Genomic DNA, 18,559 nt, shown 5'->3' on the forward strand with positions numbered 1-18,559 from the left:
TTATTTAAAAAAAACAGAAGCTCCTCTACACCCTTTGTGGTTCTACTTTTACAGCTTTTTGTGACCCTTCAAATTATTGCCCTGAGATGCATTTCTTTATTGGATGCTGAGGAACATCTGTTTTTTTTTCCCCCAGAGGCATCAGATCTGATTAGGAAAAAATATAAGTGTGGATTAAATCATTATTACATTAGCTAACCGGATAACCGATAAAGTTAGATAAAACGAACAATGCCTCAAAACTAATGAAATGATGCTGTTGCAATTATTGCAAACCTTTCTTGTGGTAATCCTAGATGAAAAGCAAAGTGTCTCTTCCTTAATAGCATGATCCAGTTACAAACTGCCCTTTACTCAGTGTTATCTTGCCTCTTAGTTGGAGATCATTTGTTCTGAAAGGTTTGTGGGTGAACATAGTAACTTCCAATAATGATAGGAGATTGTGCATCAATATCAATTAGCAGTGAATTACGGACAGGTCGGTTCTGTTGGACCTAGTTATTCACACTCAAGGCAGAAATCATTCTACTGATTTAGGCTGTCAATGACTTGGAACATGGCTGAGTTTTGCTCACAAAGGAAATTATTGATGCCTTTTGCTCAGTAAAAGGTGGCTGTAAAAAGAATACACTTGTGTGTTACATAGTAACTATTGTGCTTCAGAATAAAATGCCTCTTGGGTAATGAAAATCCTTTTATATATCTCTACTCAGCACTCCCTCAGGATCGAAGATGACTTGTTTTCATTCCAGTTCTGTGGCATTCACGGTGATTAATGAGTCCAAAGTGGGAAGCACAGACTCTTCCACAGGAGATGCCTGGCAGTGTGAGACGGTGCGCTCCTTCTGGAGCCGTGTCCTCAAGGCCTGTGTGCTCCTGACGTAGGAACACAAGATCTTGATCATTCTTCCACTTGTGAGTGAACATGGGCCAGAGGTTCACAAGGATCAGTGAGGACACGCTTCTCTAAGGAACCTCTGAGCACATCCTTCAACAGTCTTTTGTTATGGCCAGCTACACAGAACGTTACAGCACAGTGTAGGCCTTTCAGCCCACAATGTTGTGCCAGCCCTTTAATCTACTCTAAGATCAATTCAACTCTTCTCTCCTACATACCACACTATTTTTCTGTAATCCATGTGTCTATCTAAGAGCTTCTTAAGTGTCCCTAACATATCTGCTTCAACCACCACCCCTGGCAGTGTGTTCCATGCACTCACCACTTTCTGTGTATTAAAAAAAAACTTACCTCTGACAACCCCCTATACTTTCTCCCAATCACCTTAAAATTATGCCCCCTCATATTGGACATTTCCAACCTGGGAAAAAGTCTCTAGTTATCCATTTGATCTGTGCCTCTTATCATCTTGCACACCTCTGTCAAATCACCTTTCATCCTCCTTCACTCCAAACAGAAAATCCCTAGCTCACAAGCTTGAACTCAATCCCTTGACTAATGAAGGCCAATACACCATATGCCTTCCTAAACACCCTATCAACTTGCACTGAAACTTTGCGGGATTTACAGGTATGAACTCCAAAATCCCCATTTGTTAATAATCCTGCTATTAGCCCTCTATTCTGCCTTCAAATTTGACCTTCCAAAGTGAATCACTTCATGCTTTTCCCAGCTGGACTCCATTTACCGTTTCTCAGTCCAGCTCTGCATTCGGTCTATGTCCCATTGTAACCTATGACAAATCTCCACATTATCCACAACTCCACCAACCTTTGTATCATCTGTAAAATTACAAGCACACCTTTCCACTTCCTCATCAAGTCAGTTATAAAAATCACGAAGAGCAGGGTTGCCAGAACAGATCACTGCAGAACACCATTGGTCACTGAACTCCAGGCATGATATGCTCCATCTACCACCACTCTCTATGTGCAAGCCAATTCTGAATCCACACAACCAAGTTTCTCTGGATCCCATGTCTCTTGGCTTTCTGAAATAGCTTACCATGGAGAACTTTATCAAATACCTTACTAAAATCCATACACACCACATCCACTACTCAACCTTCTTTCAGGTGCTTTATCACATCCTCAAAGATTACAATCAGGCTCATGAGAATCAGTGAAGACACGCTTCTCCAAGAAACCTCTGAGCACATCCTTCAACAGTCTTTTCTTATGACCAGTTACACAGAACATTACAGCAGTGTAGGCCTTTCAGCCCACGATGTCGTGCCAGCCCTTTCACCTACTCTAAGATCAATTCAACTCTTCTCTCCTACATACCACACTATTTTTCCGTAATCCACGTGTCTATCTAAGAGCTTCTTAAATGTCCCTTTAAAAAAGCCATGTTGACGATCCCTAATCAGACTACGTTTCTTCAAATGCTTGTAAATCTTGTCTCTAAGTATCTTCCCATTAGTCTATATTCCCAGGGTTACCCCTACTCCTATTCTTGAACAAAGGAATAACATTTTCTACCTTCCAATCATCTGGTACTACTCTTCTTTGGCTAGTGAGGATGCAAAGATCATTGTTAAAGGTACAACAATCTCCTCCCTTGCTCCCTGTAGTAACCGGACAGCCCCGGGAACTTTTCTATCCTAATGTTTTTCAAAAGTTCTAGCACATCTGCTTCAATGTCTAAATGTTCTACCACATCAGCCTGTTTTACGGTGACCTCACAAATGTCAAGTTCCATTTCACTGATGACTACTGAAGCAAAGTATTCATTACAGACCTCCATTAACTCCTCAGACTCAGGGCATGTGTTTGATCTACTATCCCTGATTGGTCCTACACAATCCTCCCCCCACCCTCCCCCCATTTACTCTATCCATCCTCCTATTCTTCACAGACATGTAGAATAACTTGGAGATTTGGAGTTTTCCTTAATCCCACTAGTTAAGGCCTTCAACAGGAATTCTGCAGATACTGGAAATTCAACCAACACACATCAAAGTTGCTGGTGAACGCAGCAGGCCAGGCAGCATCTCTAGGAAGAGGTGCAATCGACGTTTCAGGTCGAGATCCTTCGTCAGGACTAACTGAAGGAAGAGTGAGTAAGGGATTTGAAAGTTGGAGGGGGAGGGGGAGATCCAAAATGAGTTAAGGCCTTCTCTTGCCCCCTTCTCACTCTCCTAAGTCCAATCTTCATCTCTTCATAATTGCACTTACATGTCGGGCCCAGGTCAGGTCCACTGAAATAGTAACACCGAGGAATTTGAAGTTGCTGATCCTCCCATGAGGACTGGCTCATGGACCTCTAGTTTCCTTCCCCTGAAGTCTATAATCAGTTCCTTGGTCTTGCTAACATTGAGTGAGAGGTTGTTGTTATGACACCACTCAGCCAGATTTTCAATCTCCCTCCTATATGCTGATTTATCACCACTTTTGATGACAGTGGTGTCATCAGCAAACTTAAATATGGCATTGAGCTATGCTTAGCCAAACAGTCATAAATGTAAAACGATTACAGCAGGGGGCTAAGCACACAGCCTTGTGGTGTACCTGTGCTGATGGAAATCGTGGAAGAGATGTTGCCACTTGAACTGACCAGTGTCTACAAATTAGGAAATCGAGGATCCAATTGCACAAGGAGGTACAGTATTAAAGCCAAGGTCCTGGAGCTAGGTGATTCATTTTGAGGGAATGATAGTATTCGATAAAGAGCATCCTGATGTATGTACCTTTGCTGTCCAGGTGTTCCAAGCTTGAGTAAGAAGCCAATAAGATAGCATCCGCTGTGGACCTGTTGCTCCCGTAGGCAAACTGGAGCAGATCCAAGTTGCTTCTCCGGCAGGAGTTAACATGCTTCATCACCAAACCCTCAAATCATTTCATCACTGTGAATGTAAGTGCTACTGGGCAATAGTCATTGCGGCAGGTCACCATGCTCTTTTTTTGAGCACAGGTATAATAGAAGCCTGTTTGAAGCAGATGAGCACCACACACTGCTGAAGCAAGGGGTTGAAGTTCTTGATGAACACACTAGCCAGTTGATCAGCACAGGTCTTTAGTACGTGGCCAGGTACCCTGTCCAGGCCAGATGCTTTTTGTGAGTTCACCATCCTGAAGGCAGCTTGCATGTTGGCTTCAGAGACTGAAATCACAGGATCACTGGGGGACGTGGAAGTTCACTTCCAGATGAACTCAATGCCTTTTATGCTCACTTTGACTGTCAGAACATAGAAGAAGCATCACAAAACCCTGTTGTCTCCCATGTCACTTGGCTTAACTTTAGAAGACATGATAGAACTCAAACCCTGCCACAACTGTCGGGCACCCTTCATTGATTCAAGTTTGGTCCAGAATTTCCACTTCACCCGAGAGTTGGCTTTCTGGAGATTGTACATGGACCTGGTTTAACTTCCTTGGTTACCAGACTTGAATGCCTCTGATCCGGCTTTCAGCAAATCTTGAATCTCATGGTTCATCCAGGGCTTCTGATTTGGGAAGACTGAATGTTCTAGTGGGAACATAATAATCTACAGCTGTTTTAATAAAGTTTGTTATAACCATGGTGTATTCATTTAGATCTCTTGATGAGTCCTTGAACATGGCCCAGTCTACTGACTTGAAGCAATCCCACAGCTGCTCTTCTGCTTCCCACGACCACCTCTTTGTTGTCTTAATCTCTGGAGCTTTGCTCTTAAGCCTTTGCTTGTACGCAAGTAGTAGGAGGACAGGCAAGTGATCAGATTTACCAAAATGTGGTCTAGGCAAGGAACAAGAGGCATTCTTTACCTTAGTATAGCAGCGGTCTAGTAAGTAGGGACCTATGGTGCTACAGGTTATATGCTGCCGGTTATTGGGCAGAGCTTTCTTCAAACAAGCCTGGTTGAGTCTCCAACCATGATTTGAAATGCTTCGGGATGGACTATATTTTGTTTAGAGACGGCATCCCGTCTCGCAACACTCACAACACACTGGAGGAACTCAGCAGGTCGGGCAGCATCCATGGAAAAGATCAGTCGACGTTTCGGGCCGGAACTCTTTGTCAGGACTGTAGAGGGAAGGGGCAGAGGCCCTATAAAGAAGGTGGGGGGAGGGTGGGAAGGAGAAAGTGCTTGATTATAGTTGCTGCTGGTGGTATGTAAACTGCAGTCAGGATTTTGGAGAACTCCCTAGGTAAATAGAATGGACAGCATTTGACCATTAGGTGTTTACGGTCAGCGGAACACGAGTTTGACAAAACCACCACGTCGAAGTGCTGGCAAGAGTTTACCATAAGGCACCTAACTCCTCCTTTAGCCTTTTGCGACTCAGTAGTTCATTCTGTAAATTGAGAAGCTTTCAGGTTTGATTGCTGTATCTGGTGTACCCAGAGAAAGCCGCATTTCAATTAAACATGCAATGTTACAGACCCTCAGTTCTCTTCGATAGAGCAGTCTTGCCCTCAGGTCCTGTGTCTGTCTGGTCTGCCAAGTCCTTCAGTCAACTGTGAGATGTGAAGATCATTTAGTTGAATTAAAGTCCATTGCTTAAAGGGAAGTTACATGCTGAAGGTTGCAGTGAGAGTAATTCAAAAGAGGCATATTGAAAAGAACTTTTGGAACAATTTTCAGCAGCTCACAGAATGTTGCCAATGATCACTGGCGCCATCTTGAGCAAACTCTTGGTACCACCTCCTCATATTATTTGTTTCATTATTCACCTACATCCATGATCAGATGAGGTAGGACTGAGATTCTCCATCCAAACCAATGTATCACTCTGTCAATTGCATACTGTTTAATGCAATGTTTCATGCAGTAGCAGTATCTCTCCAACAGCCAATAGTGAATCAAACATCCAGTTTTCTGGTTATTGTGAATTCCAGATTAGTAGCTGAATTTAAATTCTACACCTGCTATACAGGAACTTGAATACCAGTCTTTCAATTGATAGTCCAGATCTTTGGATTACTATCTGGAAACAGGCCCTTCAGCCCAACTGGTCCATACTGACTAGGATGCCTATCCAAGCTAGTCTTATATGTCTGCATTTGGCCCATACCTTCTGCAGATGCTGTGATCAAAGCAACACTTTCAGTACACTGGATGAACTCAGCAGGTCGGGTGGCATCAGTTAGAAACAATGAGTCGACGTTTCGGGCCGGAACCCTTCGTCAGGACTGAAGAATGAAAGATGGGGAAGGATTTGAAGAATGCTTTAAATGAAGAATGAAGAATACCTTCAGAACCTTTCCTATCCATACACTTGTCTAATTGCCATTACTGTACCTGCTTCTGGCAGCTCACTCTGTATGGGAGAAAGGCGGCTGCCCCTGAAGTTCCTATGAAATCTTTCCCATCTCTTGTTAAATCTGTCCCCTCTAGCTCTTGATTCCCCAAAAAAGACTGAGTGCATTCACCCTGTCTATGATTTTATACACTTCCTTGGAGTGCCTCCTACACGCCAACAGAAAAGAAGTCCTAGTCTGTCCTTTTAGGCTGCAAAAAGAGATCTCAAACCATTTAGGGTTCAATTTTTATCTTTAATATAAATGTTGGTGTCTGAGGAGTAAACATTGGGTAAAATTCTGACAAGTGCCCCTATGATCATCGTCAGATCTTCAGACAGTTGCAGTTGGATCAAGGGACAGACTGAACCTCAGTTTAATGGTATAGGTAAAGATTACATGTACGAAGTTCTAGGGCTGAAAGCATGAACTGGTGGGAATATAAACAAAATAATGAAGCATTCTGAGAGGTCTGGTGATAAAGACTCTAAAATCACACAAAGTAATTGTTGGTACAAATTCACCGTGAGATTTGTGCTGTATACTTGGAACGACTTGTACCACAGTGGTAATATGAAACAAGATAGGGATATTTTCACTTCATTAGAAGCAAGTTGTTGTTTGTTTGGAGGCAACTAGAAGTGCCTGATAACTTTTGATCTTTCATCCTTTTCAACTGGACTTATTTCAGCACTTCGTGTGATGCTTAATTTGTTGCTCAAAATCTTCATAAGAGTACACATATCATTTGCCCACTAATGCCATGCTCAAGGGGGTGGCAGATGGCCTTTCATCATACAGCAATCATATTACATTGCTGTTCGCCTGAATAATCAAGTGGGCTCAGATACAGAGACAGCAAATGAATCCTTTCTACACAGCCCGAAGAAATCGATAATGAAACTACAATCTTCTGGGAAGCTTTGTCAGGGATGTATTTTATAAACCGAAAACAAATCATTTTGCTTTTAAAGGGGAAAATAAATGATGAAACAGTCCAATCAGATCTGACTGATGCACAGAATGTAAAACAGGATAAACTATTTGCACCACCATTCACCATCAAGCCAACCATTCCACCTTCAGTTACACTTTTATCAAGATCATTCACTATAAATCACACTTGGGTAAAGGCCTGTAGTTTCCAGAAGTTCTACACTCAAGGGATCAGAAAAGCACAAAGCAGTGAGATAAAAGTCATTCTGATACATACTTAAAATACCACTAACACATGAATCATAGGTTATAAAAGGCTCTGAACTCACTGTCTAATATAATCTGGAACCATGGAGAAACATGGTACAGGACTCTTGGCAACACCTTTGCTTACCTGTTCATGGTACTGCTCTTGAGATACACAATCTATCAGATCCACACAGCCCAACAGGCAGCCAGTTGGATAGTCCTTGGGAAATTCAATATCTGTGAAAATGAAATCAAGTTCAGGTGCTATTACCAGTGCAGCTTTTATTTAATAAATGTAATTTATGAATCTATTCATCACTAGAGACAGTAAATCTTCCAGCCAATCATTCTGTATATTCATGAAAGGGCAAGAAGGGCGTTCATTACTTTGCAGTGGAGTTCAAGAACACTGCAGCATGGGTTTTCTTTTAAATGGTAAGAAACTCTCAAGATCAGTGTACATACAACAGGACATGTGTACTGCGACACAAAACACAGATTCAAGGGATTTGGAGAGTAATTAAGTCTTGGTGAATCTTCAGAGGGCATTGGTGAAATCTCATCTGAAATAACAGGTGCAGTTTCAGTCTTCCTATCAAAGTAGGGACAAGCTTGTCTTCAAAGTAGTGTAGAAAGGACTTTATTCATTGAGTGCTAGGATTGCTACAAGGAAAGATTGAGTAATATTACCCCACATTCACTGGGGTTTATATGAATGACAGGTGATCTCACTGAAACATGAAGCATTCTGAAAGGGACCGTCAAAGTTGAAAGAGAAGCTGTTTCTGACAGTTGCTGAGTCTGGTACAATGGGACATGCTTAGGATAAGGGGAGGGCACTTAATGACATGAGAAGCTTGCAAATCTTTGGAATTCCACACCCCGTCATCTCCTGCCTTCATTGCTAAGGGCATAGAGTACAAGATTCATGTTGCAATTGTAAATCTTTAGTTAGGGTTCACTTGGAGTAAAGTGCAAAGTTCTAGACTCCCCATTACTGGAAGAATGTGTTGGCTTTGATGGGGCTGCTAATGGTTGATAATTGGGTAGATTCAAGTCTGAGGGATTGTTTTGTGGAAGATAGAGAAATGAATGTATATAGAGCAAATGGATTCAAAGCACTGAATCACACTAAAGGGTTGAGGGACTGATTAGGGAATTAAAGCCTACTCCTGGTTCTTTCTCATAAACTTGGTTCCACAGCTCCCAAACCCAATTGTCCATGGATTCCAGCTCTCAACAAAATAATGCCCTTGTCTACACTGATGGGACACGGTACTGGTAGAAAGACCAGCTGCGGAAACAAGAAAATGTGGAGTTAATGCATGATGGAGCTGGAGGAATTCAGTAAGTCAAGCAGCATCTATGGAGGGAAACAGAGAGTTAATATTTAGGGACGAGACACTTCATTAGTGCTGTCCACTTTCCTCCACAGATGCTACCCGACCTACTGAGTTCCTCCAGCATCTTGTGTGCTGCTCCAGATTCCAGCATCTGCAGTTTCTTATGTCTCCAAGCGAGAAGTAAAGAAGTTTGAATATGGCTCAGAAAGGAACAAGTAGCTATTATAACTGAATGCTAGGGAGAGCAGAAATAACCTCATCTTACTAATCTCTAATGTACCATCTATTTGCTCTCATCTGATCAATTCTATGGGCAATGATTTAAATATAGACCTGCACTGTATGTATTAGCACAGTAATTTGATTTTTGATGGGTCAAAGTTGTCCTTCAATGGAACAGTTTTAAACATGATTATATCTTCAGTATCTGCTTTCTTTGGCCAATGGGAAACATTTCTTCAAGGCACAGAGTGCTCATTAGCAATCACTTGAACTCTCACAGTACCTCCCTTTCTTCCTCAGTTCCACTCATCTAGCCTCAACAGACCAACTCTCCAGTCTGCCCTATCTGAACACTGTTGTGACATTTTCCCTAGTATGTCACCCCTCCCCCTCTATCAGCAGAACCCCTGAACGTTGAGCTAGCAGTCCTACACCTCCTGCAACCAAGACTCATTAATGGATACAATGTCATAATTCCATGTGCTGATCCATGCCCTAGGCTCATCCACCTTTCCTACAATACTCCTTGCATTGAAATATACACAACTCAGAACATTAGTCTGACCACGCTCAACCTTTTGATTCCTGACTTTGTATGTAGGCTTATGAACACCTTTCTCCAAACCACTCCATTATCTGATTTGGTGCTCTGATTCCCATCCCCCTTCAACTCCAGTATAAACACCACGTGCAGCACTAGCAAACCTTCCCACTAGGGTATTAGTCCCCTCCATTTCAGGTGCAAACTATCCCTTCTACAATAGGTCCCATATTCCATGGAAGAGAGACCAATGATCCCAAAATCTGAAGCTCTCCCTCCTGCACCAACTCTTTAGCCATATGTTAAACTGTATGATCTTCCTATTTCTGTCCTCACTATCACCACAGCTTGCCTCTTCTCCCTTCTTCCCTTCTGAGCCACAGAGCTAGACTCAATGCTAGAGCTCCACCTGACTGCTGTGGCTTTCCTCTGCTAGGTCATCTCCCCAACAGAATCCAAACCTGTTGTTGAGGGGAATGGTCACAGAGGTACTCTACACTGGGGGCCTATCCCCTTTCCCCCTCCTGAGGGTCACCCAGTTACATGTATCTTGCACCTTGGGTGTGACTAGCTCCCTGCATGTCCTGTCAATCAACCCCTCAGCTTCTCAAATGATCCAGAGCTCATCCAGTTCCAGCTGCAATTCCTTAACATGGTCTGAAAGCTGGATGCACTTGTTGCAGGTGTAGTTGTCAGGGACACTGGACATCTCCTTGCCTTCCTGCATCCCACAAAGAAGCATTCCATTATCTTGCCTGGTATTCCTACTGCTCTAACTGTGAAGAATGAAAAAAAAGGGAAGGGGGGGAGAGGGAAGGGGGGGAGAGGGGAGGGGGGAGAGGGGAGGGGGGAGAGGGGAGGGGGGAGAGGGAAAGAGAGAGAAGAAAAAGTAAACAAAAAATCTACCTACAGCCTTCACCTCTCCTCGTCAAAGCCAAAGCCTGTACTCCCCACTCTAACAAGGACCCACACACACATTGGCTCCTCCACTTAGACCTTGCCAAGTGCTTAACGTCAGTTCGTCAAAAACCTTGCCAAGTGCTTAACGTCAAAGCCTGTACTCCCCACTCTAACAAGGACCCACACACACATTGGCTCCTCCACTTAGACCTTGCCAAGTGCTTAACGACAGTTCCAACGTCTCCTCAGAAACTGGCATGCAGTATGTCCCAAATGCCCCCACTCGTTTCTTTTGAACTCTCTCTCCTGGTACACAATCCAAATCTCAAGAACAGTAGCGTGCAAAATGTCAAAAGAACTTATTGCCTGAAAGATGGTATTTCTGACAGAACAAAGAACAAACAGTACAGCAGAGAAACACAAAGTCTGTGTCGAACACAATGCCAAATTAAATTAATCCCTTCAGCCTACACATAATCCATATCCCTCCACCCTACATATTCATGAGCCTATCAATAGCCTCTTGAACACCGGTATCATAGTTGTTTTCACCACCACCCCAGGCAGTGTGATCCAGGCACCCACCACACTGTGTACAAAAAACTTGCCCTGCACATCCCTTTATACACCACTCTCCTCAGCTTAAAACTATGCCCTCTCGTATTTGACATTTGCTCCCTATCTATGCCTCTCATATAGTTTATAAACTTTTAATCAGGTCTCTCTTCAGCCGCCAGAATTCCAGAGAAAACAATCTAATTTGTCTAATTACTTCTTGCAGCTAATAGTACCCTCTAATCCTGGCAGCATCCTGGTAAAACTCTTCCCAACCCTCTCCAAAGCCTCCACATTCACAGTAATGGGGAGACCAGAACTGCACCCAGTCTTTCCAGTGCAGTTTACCCAAAGTTTTATACAGTTGTAACGTGAGTCTTATATTCCACGCCCTTAGCAATGAAGACAAGCTTGTCTTACCCCTTATTTACCAGTCTATTACTTCTGCTGCCACTTATGGGGAGGTATGGACTTTTGCCTCGACAGCGCTGGACTCACTCATATTGGCATTGACACCTTAACCTAAATTAAGTGACCAACATTGAACAGCAAATGAGTTCACTAAATCTAAACTCTAAGTTTTCCAATATTTGCTGATACACTGTGCAATTGAGCAAATTCCTCTCCGGAGTGTGATAACTTTGAATTATTGCTAATGGCGAATCAGTGAACTGATTACGCTCCTGGAAAAGTAATTTATCCCCAAGTGCTACAAGGACCTTCCCAACACTGACAAGAACTGCTGACAAAACACAAGATCTTTGTGTGCAGTTATCTCTTTCAAAAATCAATTAACTTCACTGCCATCCTTTTATCTATTAAAGCATTTTGTTGTTAAATAAGGTTGTCAGTTATAATCTGGTTCTAGCACAGTCACTGAATAGCTGAGGCAGCAGGAAAAGAAATTACGTAAACTCTTCTCATTTCTCATCTACACAACAGTTATTTTCTTGCTCCAACCCAATGTCCGTGTTAACAAACAGCAGTACCTGCAGAGCATCACCAACACCTCAATTCACCTTACCCACCGTCTCTTAAAAGTAGGGCAAGTACTGCTTACAGGAAACTGATAATTACTCTTTGTCTACAAAATTTAAAGGAACCGCACTGGCTATGAAGCATCAGAAGGCCTTAAGGTGCTAAATAGATTGGCTGGTTGAACCGTGTCACAACACAACCAAGATCTCAATGTCAGTAAGACCAAGGAACTGATTGCAGAACTTCAGGAAGGGGAAATCAGGAGAACACATGCCAATCCTAATTGAGGGGCCAGCAGATGAAAACCTGAGCAGTTTTTAAGTTCCTAGGTGTCAACATCCCTGAATCTTTCTCCTGGGTTCAACATATTGTTGCAACTATGAAGACGTCAAACCAGTGGCTGTATTTCATTAGCAGTTTAAGATGAATTGGTATGTTACCAGGCACTCACAAATTTCTGAAGATATACATGGAAAACATTCTACTGATTACATCATCCAACTGGTATGAAGTCTCCAAAGCACAGGATTGTAAGAGGCTTTAGAGGATTATAGATTCAGCCAGCTCCATCATGGGCACAAGCCTCCCCATCTTTGAGAAAATCTTCAAAATGTGATGCCTCAGGAAGGCAGCGTCAATCATTAAGGACCCTCAACATGCAGATATGCCCTCTTCTCATTACTATGATCAGGGAGGCGGTAGAAGAGCCTGAAGATGCACATTTAATGTTTTAGAAACAGCTTCTTCTCTACCACCATATTTCTGAATGGTCCATGAAAACTGCATGCTATTCCTCTTTCACACTATTTATTTTTTATTGTAACATATTTTTACCTTCACTGTACTACTGCCACAAAACAAAAAAAGAACATTCTCGGATAACGTCTGTGACAATAAAACTGATCCTGATGGGATTTGATAGGGATGACACCAAACATCTATCTCCTGTCCCAAAGTCACCAACAGATTGACAACATGATGGATCTCATTCACATGAACTCTTCAGTGTGATACACAACCCTTCAGAGATCTCTAAGTATAGCCACACACCATACCGGTTGCAGACAATTCAGGATTTTTATCAGTTCCCCTTCTTTTACAGCTTTCACTTGGTGATGTTTAAAATCACAAACTCTAAGATTCCAGGTTGTGTATCACATAACTGTACTTCTCAGTTGACCCCCATCACCAACAGCCAATTCCTCTAGCTACACCCAAGCATCTCTTTTCAAGACCTCCGTGGAATAGATTCACTGCACTTTACCAAGCATCACACCCCTTAACTGAATGAATCCTACACACCTTTAATGAGATCAATCAAGCATTGCTGTTCTGAAATAAGAATTAGCTGGATACCTACAAATGTAACACCTCTCACAAGAAGCAGTTTTTGGACTGCTGTCCAGCCTCTGCTGTGTTATGGCAGCAGCACAGCTAAAAACCTTTATTTTGAAAATGTGTCAGGGGTAACCTGGAAGTCTGCAGCCATAAATTGTTCTTAATAATACTGTAGATCTCCGTGCTAGACCTGCTTTGCTCATTTGACATTTTGGCCATACACCCAAAATTGAACAGGCAAACATTAATATCTGCAAGGATAAGATCACGGTTTAAGATGCCATCTACATTTCGAAACTTACAGATGGTTGTCATCAATCTTAACAGAAGGTGAAACGTACACCCAACATACAGTTAGGTGAAGAGTACGTTGATCTTTCAAACAGTCAAATTGAACTTTTCTAGACTATGACTGAATGGCATCAAAGTGAAGCTTCCGTGGGGATTCAGATTTCAGATACAAAGGATCTTTAACCTGAAAATCTGTGTCCTTTCCACAGATGCTGCCTGTCCTGCTGAGTGTCTCCAGCACAGTTTGTTTGTATTTTAGGTATAGTGATGCAGTAGCAGGGGCAGAGCAGCCCACAATTGTACTTCTCGGACTTGCTGAGGATGCAGAACACAAAGATGATATTTATTCACTGCCACATATAATGGTTCCATCAGTAATTCTGTCTGAGCTAGAAGTTTCTTTTATATCATGCTTTATTAAAGTGCCGTGCAGTTTTCAGGCAGCTGTTAAAAAAAAATTAGAGGGAACATTGTTTGTGAGGGGCAGGTAGTGCCTCATAAATCTGATTGAATTCTTTCAGGTAGTGAGAAAACAATTTGATGAAGGTAGAGCAGCGGATTTGGTGTAAGGCATTCAACAAGGCTCCCCTGGTAGGCTCGTTGAAAATGTCAGGAGGCATAGGATCCAGGGAAACTTGTCCACAGAAGGCATAAGGTAATAGCCGATGGATGTATTATGCCTGGAGTTCGGTAATCAGTGATTTTCCTCTGGGATTTGGTCTAGTATCCCTGCTCTTTGTAATTATTATAACTGACTTGGGTGAGGAAGTGGAAGGGTGAGTTAGCAAGTTTGCAGATGACACAAAGGTTAGTGGTGTGATAGTGCAGAATGTTGTCATAGGTTACAATGGGACATTGACAGGATGCAGGGCTAAGAAGTGGCAGATCGAGTTCAACCTGGTGAAGTGTGAAGTGATTCACTTTGGAAGGTCGAATTTGAAGGCAGAATGGCAGGATTCTCATTTTCATCAATGACCAATACAGTGCCCAGCATGTGCAAGTGTCACCATGCTTCCAGCTCCTAAGCAGCATCCCCATAACTTACTAACTCTAACCTGTACATCTTTGGAATGTGGGAAGAAACTGAAGCACTCCAAGGAACCCATGAAGTCATGGGGAGAATGCACAATTTCCTGTCAGAAGGCGGCAGGAAATAAACCGGGGTCACTGGGTCTGTAAAGTGTCGTGCCATTCTACGAGTGATAGCCCAAGAGCCAAATTAGGTTAGCTAGCAGCAGGGTGCTCTGTACCATAGTGCTAATATTCAGAGCAGATAGATAGTCAATGCTCTAATCCAAACAGAACACCACAGCATTTGGTTTTCTAAGTCCAGGCTAGAATATGCATGTCCAGCAATATCAAAAACCTTCACTATAATCAAGCATTATAGAACCTATGTAATTTATATAGACCCATTATCCCACATATATCAAAATGAATACTGCAACAAACCTGTAGGCAGAAGAGGTATGAATAAACAATGTTGATGAATTAGCTTACCTCTGCCATACATTGTCCTGTATGTTGCTTCAACTGCTGTCACTTCCTGTGGTGAAGGTCTTTTTGCAGCTGCCGCAATCCACAACCGACCTCGGTGTGATGTGTACCAGGTCCTGCCCTCCACCCTGAGAACACCAGCACAAATGCATATAAAGACAACGAAAAATGCCACACCAAATACCCTACATGTGCACCTTCAGGCTGACAGTGACTGGAAAAAAATCAAAATATTACAACCATCCAGCATTGACCTTTCTCAGAATTCAGCAATAAAGAGGAAAACATTAAAAGTGTGACAAACAGCTTTCACAACTCCGTCTGCTGAAACTTTCGATGGGTGGCACTTCTAAGGTGCCATTACTCTTGGAGTGTATGCAAATAGAGGAGTCAATATAGGTACAGCAAGCTTCCAAGGAATTTTTTAAAAATCTTTTTTTGTTGTTGTGGAGGATTAGATGTTAGTGTAAATATCAGGAAGAATTCTCCCATTTCTCTTCTATTAGTTATACAGGATCTTTTACACCTACCTGATGGATTCGCTCATGATAAGGCACATGAAACAATAAAATTAGGGATCCATAGGGAGGACTCAGAACCAAAGACTGACTGATTAACAGTGAAACGAACAATTGTTGTAGGGAAGGTACATTAAATATTGGGGAAACCAAACATAATGCACTAAAACTCAGAACTAAGGAAACAGAACTAACAGCTCAAAATTTCCACAGAGATGCTTGCAGCCTAACACACCTGCACTTAACTGGAATGGGTACTCTGGCATAAGCCTCCTCACCTAAGTTTGCTCCAAGCAGATTGGCAACACCCTGAACTGCCCAGTTTCATGATGAGCTCTGCTGGTACTATTGCTTTGACACGGGTTACATCATGAAACTCTTGCTTATCAACTGCCAAAGTTTCCAAGGATCGAATGTTTAAGAACATCTCTGACAGTCAAAGACTGTCATTTCTTCTAAATTCTTAAAGAAACAGAACTCAAAACACTAAAAGAGTACTAGAAAAAAAATAAATTAACCATTTAATTTAACCAATAAATTTAAAATGTTAATTTACTATTCTCCCTCAGTAGTTCTTCTTGTTCATTATCACAAATGGGATCACTGCTTCTGTGTCAAGTCCAACTTGATACAGTAAAGCAGGCAAACTTCACAGTGTAAATGCTGGGAAATCAGCAGGACATCTCACTTTTGCACTGGACTCTATGAGAGAGCAACATTTTCGAGTGTTGCCTATATTTCACTGGAAGTCGTTAACCTTCACACATCTATAGAACAGCCAGCTTTTCAGCAGAAATTTCAAATCATTACTTAACAAAATGAATAAAGCAAGTGTAATATTTGCTGGAGGATTACAGAAGACAGTTAGTGAACTAGTCTTTTACTATCAATAACTGAGAAACATAAAAAACAAGACTGTAACTTGTAGTTCTACACAGCTACATGCTGTTCTCTTATCTAGTTATGCAAGTCCGATTATTCGACAGATTTACTATCAAGTTAAGATGGCTACACTCTTACCTGCTTTAAATTAATATCTTCCATACCACATATCTCCTGGGCTTCTCTCAAAGGGAGTTAAAATAATGCACTTGTGAATGCTAATTGCAAGTCTCTCCAATAACTTCCACTTACCTGTAAATTCCCCATAGTTTTGCAATTACTTTCCCTCAAAAAATTTATCCAATTCTGTTGGAAGTTACCATTGAACCTGCTTCCACTTTCCTCTGAGGCAACACATATCAGACCACAAGTCACAAATTGCATATGCTTCCCTCATATGTTTCTCTCAACAACTTGTGCTCATGAAAGGGACCATTCTGCAACTCAGAACAGTTTCTACTTAAAAACACATTATGCTTCTGCTAAATTTCCCTTTCAGTTGAGGGATCCAGCTTCACCAGACTGTAATTGATAACATCTTTAGTGCATCAATATATCTGTAAAGCTTTCATGAATTGTACTTAAATTGAAAGACATGCAAGTTAGCAAAAACAAAAAAATAAAACTTGCATGTGCTGGAAATTAAAGCATTGAAAGTAATCTTCAGCCACTGGATAGGAATGTAGCATTTACTACATTTAGGGCTTTGCTGTGTTGTCAGCCCCATTGTGAGGGTGCTCAAACATGAATGTCTGGGGAGGAGTACATGGGCAGCCTCAGCCCATATGTGAGAAATACAGTAACACATCTGCTTGGCATTGTAACTCAGGAGGACCACAGGTTGTTACTTACCATTTTACTTACAGGATTTTGAGTAAAACAGCAAAATCATTCTTCAGCACTGTCTTGGAGAATTCCGTTGAATTTCAACCTCTCTCCACAAAATTATTTACATTTCAGTAAGTAGCAGCATCAAGGTCATACATCGTCTACTGAATGGTTACAGTCTGTGAAATCCATTGCACTTTACTTACTTTTTGATTCCTCTAACAAGCAGCGAAGCCCATGGCTGATGCATACTGAGGCACATCCCATCATCAGATATCTCTAGCAACTCTCGGTCTTGGATCCGCAGTCGAGATCTCTCACTGCCCACCGCGTTGCCCCTGCTCTCCATGTGGCTGTCATTCCCTCTCCGTTGAGAGCCTGTACCAGTCACTTCCACCCACTGGTGAGAACAGATACAGTCATGTAGGATATGGAATTCAAGCATGATGCGAAGTAATTAGATCCCTGTTGTAACTAAATGTCCTATTCGTTGAATCAATTTACCATTCCTAAGCCTGTGGAAGCCATAAATGGAGCTTCAGCAATTAGTAGAAAAGAATCTGTCACTGTTTAGTCTTTTAAAATAATTTCATTTCCCCCTTGTTTGAGTTCTGATCACTAAAAAGCCCAATTCCCTGTCCATGCCTTTCTCCAGAAATTAACCAGTTCTTGGGACATTAGAGCACTAAATAAATACAGCTTACACCTCTAAGGAGATAAGACCAAGTAGGCCATTCAGCCACTCAGTCAATCAATAAGATCATAATTGTCCTTTTAGCTCAGTCACGTTCTTCCACTAATCCCACATTCTAACCTGTCTCAGTCTTAAATATACCCAGTGACTAAATCTCCACAATCCTTCTTAGGTAGAAAATTGCAATGATTCAGTATTCTCTGGGTGAAGAACTTGTCTCTTATCTCTATCCTGAATGGCCAACCTCCTATTTTGAAGATGTGGCTCCTACCTGTGGGCACTACAGCAGAAACATCATTCCTGCATCTACCCTGTCAAACTCTGTCTATGTTTTAATAAGGTTGATTCCCATCCTGCTCAGCTCAAATGCATATACATAACCTGCTTAATCTCTCCTCATGGGACAGACCCTGCCAAGCCTAGGAATCAATCTTGTAAACTTTTGTTTCATTCCCTCTATCACATATACCCTTTCCTTAGGTACAGAAACCAGACCTGAAAACAAACTTTCTGATGTATAATCTCACTAGGGCCAGAGTTATTATTAATAAAGTAAAGGCCATTGTATCACCTCCTGTTCACTCAATCCCAGAAACCAATAAC

The 18,559-nt window shown here is 41.9% G+C and overlaps 1 protein-coding gene across 1 annotated transcript in view; it reads right to left on the reverse strand.

The window, feature by feature from the left end:
* The window catches only part of trip4 (thyroid hormone receptor interactor 4), a 108,074-nt gene that overhangs the window by 47,144 nt on the left and 42,371 nt on the right, over window positions 1-18,559 (reverse strand). Inside the window, exons 9-11 of the mRNA XM_072282282.1 lie at window positions 17,469-17,662; window positions 15,038-15,162; window positions 7,515-7,606 (exon numbers count right to left, since the gene is read on the reverse strand). Coding sequence (XP_072138383.1) covers window positions 7,515-7,606; window positions 15,038-15,162; window positions 17,469-17,662 — 411 coding nt within the window. The remainder of the gene's footprint in view (window positions 1-7,514; window positions 7,607-15,037; window positions 15,163-17,468; window positions 17,663-18,559) is intronic.

Source organism: Mobula birostris, chromosome 18 (assembly GCF_030028105.1).
Source record: "Mobula birostris isolate sMobBir1 chromosome 18, sMobBir1.hap1, whole genome shotgun sequence".
In the NCBI taxonomy this organism is placed as follows: Eukaryota; Metazoa; Chordata; class Chondrichthyes; order Myliobatiformes; family Myliobatidae; genus Mobula; species Mobula birostris.